General features: G+C 33.1%; 2 protein-coding genes across 2 annotated transcripts; one reads left to right on the forward strand and one right to left on the reverse strand.

Moving 5' to 3' along the window:
- Window positions 1-1,042: 1,042 nt before the first annotated feature.
- LOC116114793 (nudix hydrolase 20, chloroplastic-like) lies at window positions 1,043-4,708 on the reverse strand. The gene is made up of 9 exons (XM_031400938.1): window positions 4,269-4,708; window positions 4,112-4,176; window positions 3,869-4,037; window positions 3,666-3,746; window positions 3,171-3,296; window positions 2,189-2,268; window positions 1,936-2,051; window positions 1,719-1,839; window positions 1,043-1,187 (listed from the first exon to the last, which is right to left on the reverse strand). Exons 1-9 carry the CDS (start codon window positions 4,554-4,556, stop codon window positions 1,118-1,120), a joined length of 1,116 nt encoding a protein of 371 aa, XP_031256798.1. The 5' UTR covers window positions 4,557-4,708; the 3' UTR covers window positions 1,043-1,117.
- Window positions 4,709-7,829: 3,121 nt separating this feature from the next.
- LOC116114774 lies at window positions 7,830-15,591 on the forward strand. The gene is made up of 15 exons (XM_031400910.1): window positions 7,830-8,075; window positions 8,181-8,258; window positions 8,593-8,642; window positions 8,785-8,838; window positions 9,284-9,336; window positions 9,620-9,692; window positions 9,988-10,049; window positions 10,748-10,816; window positions 11,609-11,714; window positions 12,771-12,841; window positions 13,245-13,345; window positions 13,629-13,724; window positions 14,496-14,563; window positions 14,683-14,728; window positions 15,183-15,591. The coding sequence occupies exons 1-15, from the start codon at window positions 7,884-7,886 to the stop codon at window positions 15,267-15,269; spliced, it is 1,206 nt and encodes a 401-aa protein (XP_031256770.1). The 5' UTR covers window positions 7,830-7,883; the 3' UTR covers window positions 15,270-15,591.
- The last annotated feature ends 499 nt before the right edge of the window (window positions 15,592-16,090 follow it).

Below are 16,090 nucleotides of genomic sequence, written 5' to 3' on the forward strand. Positions count from 1 at the left end.
AATAAACTTTACGTGATAATGACTACAAAATATGGCGACATGTGAAGACATAAGTAGAATCAATGTTCTGAAAACCAGACTAGACCGTTCGATCGAATGGATGACCAACACCCTCTTTGGTTCGATTTACTATTTTCAATTGTTCACCAAATCCCTAATTTGACCGCCAACGAACGAGTGACTATCAAATGCCGGAGTTAGAGAGATTTTGTAGAATGGAGACAGACGGTTCAAATAGTAGTGTCGAATTGAATTTTAGACGTTGAAATTAGTTGAAAAAATCAATCCCATACACGAATCACAACCGACGACCGGGAGGCTTCCAAATGCTAAGGTTAAATAGGTTTTATAGAGTGGAGGCCGATGGTTCAGGTAGTGGTATTGGATTGAATTTTGACCACCGAAATCAACCTAAATGTGATCAGAAAAATCAAAACCTTAACTGTTATAGGAGTGTGTTTGCAAAATTTTAAACCTGTGAGGACTAATAATGTTTTTAAGGGTGCTTTTGCAAGATTTCAAACTTTTTGGATCACAAGAAAACCACCAACTTAACCAATTGGACCGATCAACCCTAGACCCAAGCCCCTTACCCATGTGGTACCCTAGGTCGAGTTTCAAAACATTGAGTACAATAAAAAATATCAACGTTTTAATATTTAGTCACAAGTTTTACTTGCCCCTTATTCCCTCCAACATATCTTTATGAACATTCCATAACATTATCTTTAAAATTTATGTTTAAATTATCTTTGGTTCTTTCATTTTATTTTACCTCCAATCAAACATTGATGAGACGAACCTCATTAGAATTGCTATAGGCCACGTGACACATTGTGATTGAGCACTACTAATTACTAAATACTAATAATAAAACTAAACTTACAACTTTTTCATACAATTTCTTTATACAACCTGAGGTAGTAGCTCGCAATTGGTCAGTTTACATTTGGATAGATAGGACCCATTGCGAGCTGACCAATCGTGAACTATCACATCAGGGCTGTATGAACAGGTTATATAAAAAAGTTGTAAGTGTAATACTACTCAATTATTAATACCTTATTTTTCCTTAACAGAAAATGCTCAAATTCTTTTTTCTTTTTCACAAATATAATTAGGAGCAATCTCCCCTTCTCAAACTTTGCAGCAGATCCAAGTACCTAAAGGATTCAGGACAAATGTACCTGCAATATCACGGAGAAATATTAGAATCGTTTGGGGATAGACTGTTACGCTGTGAGTACTATTCGCATAACAGGTGGAAGTTGAGCATTGTGACATAGCAAAAGTATTTTACTTGCCCTTTAAAGCAAATCGAACATTAATAAGCACAATATTCATCAAACCAGAAGAACTTAAAGAGATATCAAGCCTTGAATTCTACTTCGATATCACATTTCCTTTTACTGAAGGTTAAGAAATAATAGAAAGGGTAATACTAATAACAACCCAATTTTTTAAGGTTGTGGGGTTGACGCATCACAATATGAGCAGTTTGTGCCATCTAATTGTGCAATCTAATTTAAGCTTTACCTAGGTTCTGAATCAATAACACAAGCGACTGTTCTTAGCCCTCTTGATCTATATCTTAATATATCAAGTTCTAACCAGCTAAGACAGGAAGATGAAGACCAAAGCTCTCTCTCTCTTTTGAACTGATTACCCTAAACTGCAAAAAGCAAATGAAGGAAAAAGTCAAAGAGAAAGACTCATACCCATGTCGAAACAAGAAATCGGTGATGACAAGTGAGCAGTTTGGCTTGAAGAATTCTGTTCTACGTATGACATTTGCAACATGTGTGATAGGGATCAACTTGAAGCTCTCCACTTCTCCATCTGCAACATGTAACACCCCATTAAAATGAAATGCAAAACAAATATCTCACACCATGATGCCTTGTATTGAAGAAAATTGTACTTCTTTGTTGTCACCTTGATTCTCAGGTATGAAATCCTCAGGTAGTTTCAAATCATAACAAACTAGAACATCTCTTTTATATCGGTACCCATCAATGTCCATATAGGAAACAGCACCCACTGGTATAGCTCTGTGAAAGAAGACAGTAAGGTTTTATCAGAATCTTGGAAGTAGGTCTTTAAAGCAAGGTTTAATTTCCTATCCAATACAAGCACGCTAAATATGTTGACATTAGAACTACAATTCAATGATTGGAAGAAAGCTTACCCATTGGATATTGACCTAGGTATTCCTGCTTCCTCTTCACATTCCTTCATAAGATTCTCCCCACAAGCAATACCATGTGGCTGCAATTACCATCACAATATAAAAAATAAAGAATTTGGTCAGAGATATAATGAGCAAAAAGATTAGAGTACAGGCTTGCAAATGAACAGAAATTATGATCTTCGTCTTATCAACCACACTTCCTTCAGTTTCAGCAGATGAAGTACTGATACCTCCAAGAATTGCAACATGCAAGAACAACAAAGATTTTCCACTGGTATCAGGTTTTACGATAAGCTATTTCTGGTCTGAGCTCAAGTTCATGTGGTTTTGTTGAAGACCTCAGTGATTAATTTAATGTTAAAAAATGTCAATCTAAGTTTCTCTGGCTTCAAAAAGACTAACCAAATTTAAGCATATACTTGCATAACATACAATATAAGTTAAACATGAATGTCATTCAGGTTTGCATATTTTATAGCTAACATAATGCATAGCACTTTTTATATTTTTTATTGCCTTTGCTCCTGTCCTACAAGAGAAGGATACATGAAGGTAAAGGCAAATCAAGATCAAACAGTGATCAGCAATTCAGCATGATGTGATAACCTCTTCCTAGCTTTCCAGATAGAACCAATTCATTGTAAAACCTTAGCAGAAGCTCAGAAAGTCAATCCTGTCAGGAAAATCAATTACATTATTTTAGAATCTTCTGCTGCATTGCAATTGAATGATTTACTGGAAGCACATCGTTCAAATTTGAGATGAAGGCCTTGGTCATATTCATGTGGCTTTCAAAAGTTGGAGCATCCCTAAATGAACCTTGCTCAGGTACCATGCTTTCCCCTTTTTCATTTTTATTTTTTATAAAAAAGGACTGTGGAAATGAATTTATTATAAGATAACATTAAACTCCATACAAGTCTTAAGAAAGATCCAAAGACAACCGAATGAAAGCAAGTAAAAGGGTGTTATTACAAACCAATCCTCCAGCAACTAGATGATCAAGCATTCCTGGATAAGTAGGTTTCACTTGACTTCTTTTTCCAATCCATAGAAATTTCTGCCCATCTATTTCGACATAGCCGTTCATATGAACTCCATAAGCCTGTTTCCAGAGGAGGCATTTTGCAGAGACAAGGAATTTATCAAAGCCAGTACATGAAGGAGGAAATCATAAATGAAAAAAATTGGTTTTCAAAGACAGTGCAACAAAAGCATCAAGAAATTTATCAACGACTACACTCTTCAAATGATACCACACTAATGACAGAAAATAACACCATCTACTACAACTGAGTCGCTATCATCACATAAACTTCAATAATATGCTGAATAGTATATAGATGATCATGATCTAATAAAATCTGATTCGGTTATCTTAACATTATCATGCTACATGCACAATGTATATTAAGAAACAATTAAGTTTTTTTTCCAAACGCTAAAAGTTCTAAAGTGCTACGCATAGACCGACCTTTATTCCAAAATATGGAGCAGCTGCACGTTCAAGGGAGAAAAAAATTGGTGCCCCGAAGGATGATGTTACAGGGTACAGCTAAATAAAGGCAATCGAATTCAAAATTAGCCGACACATAGAACCAAAATCTTATCAAAAACGAATTTAATTTCAGTTACCCATAACATATTATTCAAAGTAATCATCAAAAGCAGTAGTACCTCATTTCTTATACCTGGAATCACTTCTTCCCCCAAGCATTTAATTACTTCTCCAACAGCTTTCGTCCTGTCCTCCGCTGTTTTTAGCTTTGAATTTAACGTCACGTGACATCCTTTGTCCTCAGAATAAACGAATACTTCACCATATCTCCTTAACTGCCAAGCGAAACTGCCAAATTTCAAAACAAATAAATAAACAACAATTAACCTAATTGTTAATCAGATGTACAGTATTTTTCATACCGATTATGTAAATAACCCACAACTTGGCCCTGGATGATAAAAGGAACAAACTCGGATTGCAATTCCTGCATAATATTTCAATTAAAAACAATAAATAAATAATAAGTCTGGGAAATTAATAATTATTAATGATTCGTTTAGTTTGATCGAGAATTACTGAACCGCGATTGCAGATTTTTATTTTTTCGAAGTAGCCGTTTAGATCGGATGAATCGTCGGGAGAATAGTCTGGTTGAGAGACTTTAACGACGTCGTTCCACGTGAAGCTACTGCTGCTAAAGCTAATGCCGGATGCAGAACGTGAAGAAGTAGCTAATTTCATTGAGCTACGAGAAGAAAAACGTGCCGGAAACGTGGTTAGAATATTCTTTGTAAAAACATGAGAACATTTGGAGTTGTAGAGAGATATGAATGAGTGTCGGATTGTTTGAGTATTGCAGGCCATTGAGAGAGTGAGAGAGCCACGAATTGTGCGAGAACTAACAGTGCAGCTAACAGTGATTGGGTATTTTGAACGTAATTGAGCTCCAACTACCACGTTTTTCTGCTTCGTGAAACCACTCCCATCGCGTAGTAAGGCCGTGTTTGGTTGAAAAAAGAAAACGAAATAGAACTTATTAGCAATAAATCAAATAGAATAATTTGATGTAATTATATTAAAAAACAGAGTAATACTACACTTACAAAAAATTTTTACAAAGATCTCCATACAAAGTGATGTGCCAAAAAATGATTGGAAGAGTGAATTTAATGAGTTTGACATTTTTTTTCATTCTTCCATTCATTTTTTGCCACCTCACTTTGTATGGAAATCTTTATAAGATTTCCTTGTAAGTATAGTATTATTGTAAAAAATATTATCTAATATAAAGTTATAAACTTCACTTGGGACACACTTGCCCCTTTATCATTTACTCCCTAATTAACTAATTAGGGCTGAGGAAGGGAAGGTGGAAAGGAATTGGAAAGCCACAAACAAGATATGGTGCCCACAATACTCCCGCCTGGATTTCCACTCCTTACCAATACATTTGATTTTCTTCAGGAAAAATTTAGTGGGATAAAATTCTAAATAAAGAAACTAATTAATATACCGTAAACTGGCGTTGAACATGCTAAATTTGCCTCATTTGAAAACCTTGCCAAGAAAACTTGACTAAGAAAAAAAGAGTATAATACAAAGTTTGTCCAATATACTGATTTCTTAAAAAATTTGCTTCCCCTGGTTAGAGCTCCCCCTCATTACAACATAGATTGTCATGAATTAATTTGGTTGCTTACTAAACCAGAGCATGCCGATGCTATACACCAATTTCTCAAAAGTTCAATTCGATAACAATATGCATTTATTGCATACTTTTATAAGGTGCTAGAATTTTTTAAATATCAGAAAATTTTCTAACCAAAGTTTACTTTAGTAGTGTCACGATATTTGTTATGCCATTTAAGTAAAAACATTTCTCGTGTTGACACTTGATTTTGGACGCCAACTACTCGCACGTGAGAAGCGTTAAGTGGATTTAGGAATCGCACGTGATGGATCTATGAGATTTGAATATGGAGCTGAAATTATATATGTTGCAGAAAATATAAATAAAAGATTGGCAATAGGGGTTTTTATAGTGGTTCGGATGCAACAAGCGACTCCTACATCCACTGTTATTTTATTGATCTCTGACTATTTATATGATTTTTCCCATAAGGCATACAAAGATGAAGAAATACATTGTTTACAGAGAGAGAATGAAATGAAGCTCAAATCTCAGCCCCCTCTCTGTCTCCGGGAAGAGGAGTGCCTATTTATACACCCTTGCACTCAATGTAATGAGTGTTTTGTAAGTTGTCTTGACACATGGAAGGCTCTCGTCCATTCATCTCTTTGAAATAAAGTTGGTGAGAATATCTTTGGAGATATGGGCTTGACAACTGATACAAGAACACATTAAATGAGCTGACATAGGCGTGATTTTTTAGACATAACATCTCGTTTGCTATCGGGTTTTGTTGGAGTTTAGAGAGGTACTCAGCATCAGTTCATTGACTAAAAAAGTTATGTTCAATCTAGTATACTATAATAAGTATAACAAAACATCTATTGTATTAAGATAGTATTTCAAAATCAAGTATCTTTTCATCATCATTTTTAGGACGATATAATTCCTTCTATGGATCAAGAGACCGAATGTTTAGGAACTCAAGGGATGAGCTTTAACCATATTAAAACCTTCATGATCTTTTTATAATAAGCTAATTGATGATCTAATTATTCTATCTAAACAATGCTCGATTTGTAAGCTGAGATGATGTCATGTTTTATGTAGATCCTTCATTTTAAAATCTTTTTCTTCAAGTACTTAATAGTCTTTGTGAACTATTTAAGAGTTCTAATTAATTAAATTCATGTCATCGACATATTCTATCCCAATTGGCAAAACCAAATACTAATTTTCTCATGAACACATAAAGGCATACAATATTATTAATATATCCTTCATTTCTCAAGGTTGCACTAGGACAATTATATCATGTTCGTTTGGATCATTTCAACTCATGCAAAAATCTTTGTTTTTGGCAATTTGAACTTCGTTTGTTACAATATTTCACCACTATTATGTCCTTATTCCAAATACAAATGCACGTTTGTTTCTCTATTTTCAAAATCATATTCTAAATTAACAAACTTTTTTAATCCTCCTAAGTTTGTTAATTGACAAAAACACCCCTAACAAAAAAAATTTATAAATTGACAAAAACAGCCACACCTACCCATAGTTGCCAGATTCTGGCAACCACCGTCAGTGGTGATCGGAATTTGTCACAATGGCACACTATCGGTCGTAAATAACCGGTAATGCATCAATCTAGTCTTTTCCGGCCAAATCTAGCCGAAAAAGGCCAGATCAGCACACAAACGGTCATATCTGGCAGGTCATGCATCGTAATGCCAGATTCTGGCGATGATGGCAGAAATCTGGCAACTATGGGTGGGTATGGATGTTTTTGCTACTTTACAACAAAATTATATATTTGGGTGTTTAGTTAAATTAGCAAACTTATGAGATTTTTTTTGTTAATTTTTAAATTATACCTCGTAATAATCACCCAACTCTACCTACCAATAATATTAAAAAAATACGACTCTAAATAACTAAACAAACACACAATAATAATGATTTTCATATAAATATCAATATCTATTATACCTGCAGCTATATAGTGATGATATCCATGAAATGCACATGAAGTCATTTATAAACTAATAAATTAATTAAAATGATATTGGTATTTATATAAGTAAAATGTCTCGTCTATTTTCTTAATTTTTATAATAAATTTCATATAATAAAAATATAATATTACTGTAATTATTAAAATGATATGCCCTTTGCCTTCAAGAGTTTCTTGTGAAAAATAAAACATGCTTCAAATTACATATTAAAAGGAAAAGGGAAATTATACCTACATCACGAATAAATTGAATGGTATACTGAACATTGATATTTGATAAAAGGGGTTAAGTGTAAGTCAATTATTTACAAGCAAATTAACACACTAGTTTTACATTATATAATATAAATCAAAAAATAAAAACTAACACAACTAATAACTGAGAAGAATAATTTCAATATATTTTTTGCTTTTCTTTTTTCTGTAACTTAAACCAAACGCATATTTCAAATCAAACTATCTAATAAAGATTCACAAAACCCGCGTAGAGCCAAAAGAATACTGTATTCTTTTATTCCTTCTCATTTTGAATTGACAATCACGCATGGCTTGCTTTCCGTATAAAACTAGCATTACTTCTCAATTCATTATCGTTCCCGGGAGTTCTCATTCCCCGGTGCGCTTCAATCGAAGTCTTTCCAGCTGGAGCCGGATAACGTGCCAGAAGATGTCTTGTTCGACCGAGAGCGATGTTCCTACTCTCAGAACCGTCACCATTTCTTACTCGGAGCTCAAGGCAAGTTCCTCTCCCAACCTCTGTTTTTAACTTCAATCATATGTGGTTTAGTGTAAATACAAGTGTCTGGAAAGTTCTGATTTTTTCTGGAGTCGACTGAAACAGGACAAGAACGCTGACTTGTCGATGAAAATTGAACAAGGGTTTGGACCAGACGGGCTTGGAATTCTCTCCGTTACAGATGTATGAATTCAGTTTTTCTCTATAGTATCTGTGTGCAATAATGTTATTATACTGTATAATGAGTATTGTTTTGGGACATGATCATATAAGTATAACCTGAAGTACATGGCAGGGCCTTCAACAAATGCTTCAAGTTAATGTTTTTCGTCTGTAATTTAAAGTGTCTCCTTTTCAATTTAATTCATGTATCTAGCATGGGCTCTTATATCTGAAATTTTGAGAACTAGTTATTTTTTTTTTATTTTTTTTTTTTTCATACTTCTAAAATTATTTTTTCGTTGTTTTTAATATGCTTGTGATTACTTTTCTGAATTTCAATGTTTGATCCTTGTAGGTTCCAGGGTTTTCTTCATTGCGTCAGAATCTTCTGCATCTTGCACCAAGGTACAAGATTCAAATTAGTTTTTCAATATCCATCTCAAGCTTGCTGTTATGTTTAAGCTTTAGGAAGTACTGAATCTACTGATGTATTTTTTTAGGAAGTATTTTTTTAATTTAAATTTCTCACAATATTCTATTTTATCAGATTAGCAAGTCTGCCTGAAGAGGTGAAGAAGGATCTTGAAGATCATCATAGTAGGTAATGATGTTGTTATCTCTCTTCTGATTTCCATATATTTAGACTGTTGACAGTTGACTGGATGAGATTTCTCTCTATATTGAGTCAACTACTACCAAAGCTCAAGAACCAGTGTTGTTTTTTTTTTAATATCTCAATGTCATTTTTACTATATGGATTGTTACATATCTACTGAGGGGCTAACTATGGCACAAATATGGAGGTGTAAACACTATGCTGCTTTATTCTTTTCTGTAACTGTTCGGCTAGATTTTCAAATTTCAGTCTGTGCCTCTAGCTTCAGTTAATTCCTGATAATGTTTGACACTTCTCAGAAAATAATAAAATTAAGTGAATTTTTGCAGTATTTTTTAGCTGATTTCAGCGTTTATTATAGCTTTTCTTGACAAATATTTTGGAAGATCCATAATGTTATTTTATGCTTTGTACCCACTGTTGCCTATAGGTATAATTTTGGATGGAGTCATGGGAAAGAGAAGCTTGAATCTGGAAAGCCCGGTAGGTATTTCAATTTTTAATTTTTAAGAACTATTCCAACAGCTTAAGTCAAATATGATAAATTTATTCTCTAGGGGAATGACGAAAGTGTTGGAAACTTCATTATATTTAATGTTATATGAGTTTTTTTTATTAGAAATACTGGGAACCTTCTGATGGTGGTATTAAGATGGTTTTTCAGAATGTTTATGACATAGTATGAGGTAGATTTAGTGATTACTGTTGTTGTGTTAGTGCAGAATTTTTTTTCTTTTTTAATTCTATTCCTGTCTTTGTTGCACAGACATGTTGAAGGGTTCCTTCTATGCAAATCCAGTATTGGATGTACCTACAACCGAGCCATCTTTGATACAACGGTAAATGTATTAGGAAAGACTTCTAGTGCTGCTTCCATTTTCTCATCTTCCGAGGTGTTATTGTAGATTTTGTGTCTGAGCAAAAAGATTGTGAAAGTGCGGATAAAGTAGGAATAAGAATGGGTGGATATCTATCTCTAATATGATAAATTTACCCTATAATTTTATTAAATTGATCCACTAAATCTTCCATTAAGATGTAATAGACTTATGTCTCTTTGTCATATGCAGATCGGATACAGAAAATATGACTGTGCTTAATTGCTCTATTTATTACCCATGCTCTGTCTTTTAGGTATCCCTCCTATTGCGGTTCAAATATATGGCCTGATAGTGCATTGCCCGAACTTGAAGTGGGTATGTTCACAAATGTTTACTGCATAATTTTCTCAGCTTCAAATAGTGACGAATTTTTTCTGCAAACTGGTTATTATCTTGTGTGGTAAATTTTTTGTTTTTTTTTTTTTTCAGACCTTCCTAACATGATTTTAGGATTCTTTATTGAAAGCTTTTATTTGAGTCTTTGGGATGCAGTCTTGCAAGCTATATTACCAATCCGTAACCACTGTACTAAGGCTTAATCTTAAATTATAATTTACATTAGATTTTCATTATGCTACAACCATATGGAGCATCTTGACATTAAAGGAAGTCGTAATCTGTCCAGAATCATATGCTTGTTTGTGGAATATTTGTATGTGATGTCTATTGGTTTCTCTGCTTGCGATCTATTTGTAAGTTTTGTTATATTATGTATTAATTTATGATTTCTTTGTGTTTATTGTTGTGTATATGCGTGCATGTGTGCACTGCTGAAGTAGCTGATGTTTGTGGCTGGCATCGGTGGAATTATTTTTCTTCTATACGACATATTTCTAAAATAATCTTTTTTGGTATGAATCTTTGCCATATTTATGAACAAGATGTTATGAAAGGGAGTGAATTTTTGTTCCTTGTATACCAGTTCTTATATTTCTTGGGTTGGTTATTTGGCTTTTCAGTGTGCCTCATAACTATTTTATCTGCCTACTGAATTTTAATTTTTTTCTTTTTAGCTTTCAAAAGTCTTGGAAAGCTGATCCTAGATGTTGGACTGAGGGTGGCATTTCATTGTGATCGATATGGTAAATCTCCCTTGCTTGAAATTGTGGCTTTTATATATGGAGGTTATCAATGATTATTGTCTTTTCCTGACTCTAATTTAGATATTTTATAGGACAAGTTGAGTATGTGCATATATGGTTTATGCCCTTGATTTTGTGAGAGTTTCAAATAACTAGATTCTGGGAGATGTGTTTCATACCTAAGAAGCTAATAATTCTAGTTTTTTACACTTCTTGTTATGTGATAATAATATATGTTTATATGGCTTAATAGATCTTCTATTGAGATTAGAAGTTCCAGGGCTGTCTCATATTAGATTTGAAAGTTTGCTTTTATCAGGCCTGAAAACTGTGCTGCGCTGAAACCAATTGGACACATAGCCAAGTGTGGCCTTCTTGTTACTTTGGCTTCTTTGTTTTTAATTAAATTTTCGTCCGAAAAGATTTATAATTTTCTTAGTTTAATGCTTATAATATCACAAATGAAACCTTTTGTACTATCTATACTCTTATCTATCAGTATAAGATGATAATATATATGCTAATATGGCTGCATGGAACTGCTTTTAGGCTTTAAAAACTAGGATCAGTCACATTTCAGGTTGAGCCATGCTGATCTCAGGCCTGAATCAACCATCATGTATGAACCTTGGTAGGCTTGGCCCTAATTGAATAACTGCCAGCTGTGGCCTTCTTGTTGCTTTTGTTTCTGTTTTTCCATAATGTTCTCTTTTAAGAATACGACCTAGTTTTCTAATTTGAATAGCTATTTTGGCATCCATTGACCTTAGTTTTGGATAATCACTTGATCAGTGTCTAAAGGAATGAAAATGCATGTGGATGAAGGCCTTGAGCAAATACTTCTTCGCTCTCGATGTCACAAAGGCCGTCTGCTTTATTACTTTCCAGCACAAGAGAGGTATCCATTTTGTTTTTCTCATCACTGTTTTCCATAGCTAAAATAGATATATAAGTTTAGGATATAGTAACTTATTTGACTTAAATTGTGACACTCATATATAATCATCAAGCCATTGCAGTCTAATGATATGTGTGTGTGTGTGTGTATTGCTTGCAAACCTCAAAATATTTTTTCAAGTCATGGCAATCTTACAGGTACATAAATATTTAGATCAATTATGTCGTCAAATTGAAATTATAGGATCAGCATTTAACATTATGGTGTTGCTTTTAATTATCTCTGTAATGCATGATTTCATTAAAATGACAACAAATTCATTTTATGAAATGTTGGTTTGCTTCTAAATGAAGCTTTATCTCTGAATCTAGTCACAACCAAGAGATGACTAATAAGTTATAATGCTTGGATGTCAATAAATATATTAGTACCATGCAAGTACATATTCGTAAGATGTTGCATTCGGTGCCACTTTCTTGATTGGCATTGTCATCTGAAGGCAATTTTATATGCTCCCAACCAGGGAAGAAATGAGGCATAGTATTGGCAAACTTTTTAGATTTCTTAATTGCTTTTACTCATTGTTATTACTTCAGTTTCTAGCTTAAGCTCTGATATTCCATCAACTAATTTGGGGAAGTATGAGATGTAAACCACTAACTGGGGAATTCATGGCTAGAACTAGATTTAAGGATTTCTATGTTTTGTTTCTATTAATGTAATTTGATGAATGAGCAATCATCTTTTGGTTACATGATATGCCACATACTCTGTTGCTGAGATGAGGCAGTTCTTCCATTTTTATCTCTTCAGCCATGACTTTTCGGCCTTGTCAGCAGTCATGGTTTATGCGAGTTCCTACACTTTCATTGTAGCTTTTTGTGGTGGATAAGATTGTTGATTTAAGAAAACTCTTTTTGTGAAAATGTACCAGTGGGGAAATAAACAAAAACAAAGTATCCTTAAGTTGCAGTGCATTATTGTTGTATTTGTTCACTGAATAATTAATATGGGCTTCCATAAATGATCTTATAACTAGTAGGCTATGACTTGCAGCAATCATGTCCAAGATGGTGACTCGATGTCATCTTGGTGTGGGTGGCATACAGACCATGGCTCATTGACAGGTGATTGGTTTTTATTCTCACCTAATTTTATCATTCTTTCTTGCCAGAACATTAGTTCATAGCTAGCTCATTTATATTTTTTTATTTGTTGAATCATTAGGTCTAACTCACTACACTGTACCAATAATCAATAGTTTTTACCAACCACACTATTGCAACTCATAAACCTTAATAGTTTACTATAGTTCAATTTTTTTTATAATGATGCTGCAGTTTATATTTTAGACTGCATAAATATATTGATTCCCTTATACCTGCAACTTTTATTGGCTTAATTTAAGGTAACAGTTTTTGTGAAGTTAAATATTATATGGATTTCAAAGAAGAGCTTGCCATTCTCGATCTTGTGACACATTTTTTTAGTTGTTTTTGTATCTAACTTTTTCTTGAATCCAATATGTAGGTCTGACCTGTGGTATGTTTACAAGAGATGGTATTGTATTACCTTGTCCTGATAATGCTGCTGGCCTCTATATAAGAACACGGACTGATCAAATTGTCAAAGTATATATTCTTGATCATGATATCCAGCAGTGCATATATTCAATCATGATAATTGACAATCCTAAGGGCTTGTTTCAAAGGGTTCTTCATTGGATAGTAAAAAGACAAAAATCTTTCTGATAAGAAACAAACTTCATTGCAAAGAATTTGTATTATGAATGTCTGCCTAATAAATGGATTGAAAACTGCATTTTCAGTAACTGAATTCACATTACTGACTACCATGTGTCATATAAAAGGATAGATTTGTTACCTTGTAACTTGTTTCCTGTTTTAACATAAGGTTGTCTATGGAGAAGATGAGATAGCATACCAAATTGGTGAGACAACTGAAATACTGTCAAGAGGTTTTCTCTGTGCAACACCTCATTGTGTCCGGGTACGTTCTATAATCATCTTTTTTATGTGTTTGGAAGACTGGCAAAAGTTCATCAAAATATGCCATGTATAATACTAATCATAGAATTTACTCAAATAATGTTTTCTGGGTTTTTGTTCTGAGGTTTATCTCGATCTGGATTTTATTTCTTAGATAGTATGTGAGGCTCATCAAAAGAAATTTATTACAAGGGTGCCATTGCTATTTTTAGATATTTCATGAAGTTAATTCTAACTTGAACTAAGACAACAAAGGTTCGAGTTGGCTAGTTGCTACTCCATGTACAAGTTATTGAACTTAGGTTCTTTGCAATGGATAGGTGCTTCAGCTTTTAGACTTTTTATTTATGTCTAAAAAAGTACAAAATGGGTTTAGACGGATTTGAGTTTCCAAGATACACAGTTTGTATCATTTAGATTAAATTAAGTATTTCCTGTCTTAACTTCTATGGAAACAATATCTTCATGTTCTTACACTTAGTTATACACCCCATGTACAAGGGGCTACCCCCTTGTTGTCTTTCTAATAAATTTATACTTTCCTAAGGTCAAATATTAAGCCTTTGTTGTACTGAGGGAGTTCTGTTATCTAACCATTGACAAGGCCTTCTTTCTTAGTGAGTTGATGGCTGGGCCTTGTCTTTGTATACTGTGATAAACAAGTGACTAGGTGCTTATGTGTCTAAATTTTGTTTTGATCTCTTTTATTTTTCCTTTAGTTTGTAATGCCAAATTTACCATGCTAACGTCTGTTATTCCTGTGGTCTATCAGGCACCAAATGGAAGGGATGCTTCTGGTGTTGACAGATCCACATTTGCATTATTTATGCAACCAGACTGGTATATTTCTGTACAGAGATTAGTTACTTTTTGTAGACAAATTTATCTGAACAAATCTATATAGCTTTAGCCGCAATGTTGTTATACTAGTTTATGGAATTCCTTTCGTCTTTTTTTAGGGACGAAAAGCTTAACTTTCCTGAGGAGGTACACATTCATAAAGAGGTATCTAATATAAAATCCTATCCTGTGATGATTTTCGGGCACCAGTTATGGACACAGTGTGAAAACATATGCTGAAATTTTCCAGCTGCAAATTATGTAGTAAAAAAGAGTCGAAAGTGATGTGACAATCTGTTTGGGGTTTTTGCTTTAAGATATGCTTCTGAGGCTGACTCTTTCAAAAGCTGGAACTGAATAGAACACAGTGAAAAGTATAAAATTTTCAAATCACTAAAAGGGGAAAGAAAAACTGAAAAAGTATGGCTTGATTCATCTCGTCTGATTAAATTCACAACATGCATTTTAGTGGATTATTAGAAAACATTGTCAATTGTCTAGCATGATCAACTTACATATTATATCGAATAAGGGATCCGTCAAGAAGTTAATTTTTTTCATATGCAATTGGTTGAGTATAATGGTAACTTAATCGACTTTCTTTCCGTTTAATTTTCAGGTGATATCATCAAATTCAAATGGATCTCTTACATTTGGAGAATACTCAGAGAAACTTCTCGACAAATATTACCACCTGAAAACATAAAAATTTATCATCCAAATTTCCTCTAATGCTGTGGCCCGTGGGAACTCAGTATGAGAATTCATCCTGACTAGATGAATGATTGAAATCAATTGTAAGTTGACATTGTTGAATTTCTACAAGCATATCACAAAAGAGAACAAAAAAATTTTAGGGGTGAGCACGGGTAGCAGGTAGAATCGGAACCTACGAGTAGAATAGAAATCAGACACTGTGTGGTTCCAGATTCGATTCCTACATGTGGAGGAACCGAAACCGGAACCAAAAGCTGCAGCGGGTACTTTGTTTTGGAACTTGGGCTGAAATAAATATTTGTGAAGCGAGAGGTTTATTGTAATTTTACAAATAAAAAAATTTTAAATGGAAAAAGTTAAATTTTTACAATAGCCTAATTAAATAAATATACAATTATTCTTATTATATTTAAATTATATCATATAAAAAAATTTAATAAATTATAATATATTAATATTAAAGTTTTGATTAATTAAGTGTATAGTTGGAATTAAGACCAATTAAAAGTGTTTTAATGTTATTAAAAAAATTATTTTTTAATAAAATAGTATATTTGGTTGAATAATAATAATATAATATTTAGTTATTTAATTCAATTATCAAGTTCTAAATATATCATTACATTATAGTTAAATGATTATTTAATTAATTATAATATTCTATTATAAACATTAGTACAATATTTAATTAAATTATTAGAAATTTAATTAATTATTTCTTCTATTTTTATATAATTGTCGTTTTAAGCCTCTGGACAGTTTTTAATAAATCAATTTCATCTTTTCTCAAATTGACTTTTTTCTATGATA

Source organism: Pistacia vera, unplaced genomic scaffold, assembly GCF_008641045.1.
Source record: "Pistacia vera cultivar Batoury unplaced genomic scaffold, PisVer_v2 Contig723, whole genome shotgun sequence".
NCBI classification, from domain to species: domain Eukaryota; kingdom Viridiplantae; phylum Streptophyta; class Magnoliopsida; order Sapindales; family Anacardiaceae; genus Pistacia; species Pistacia vera.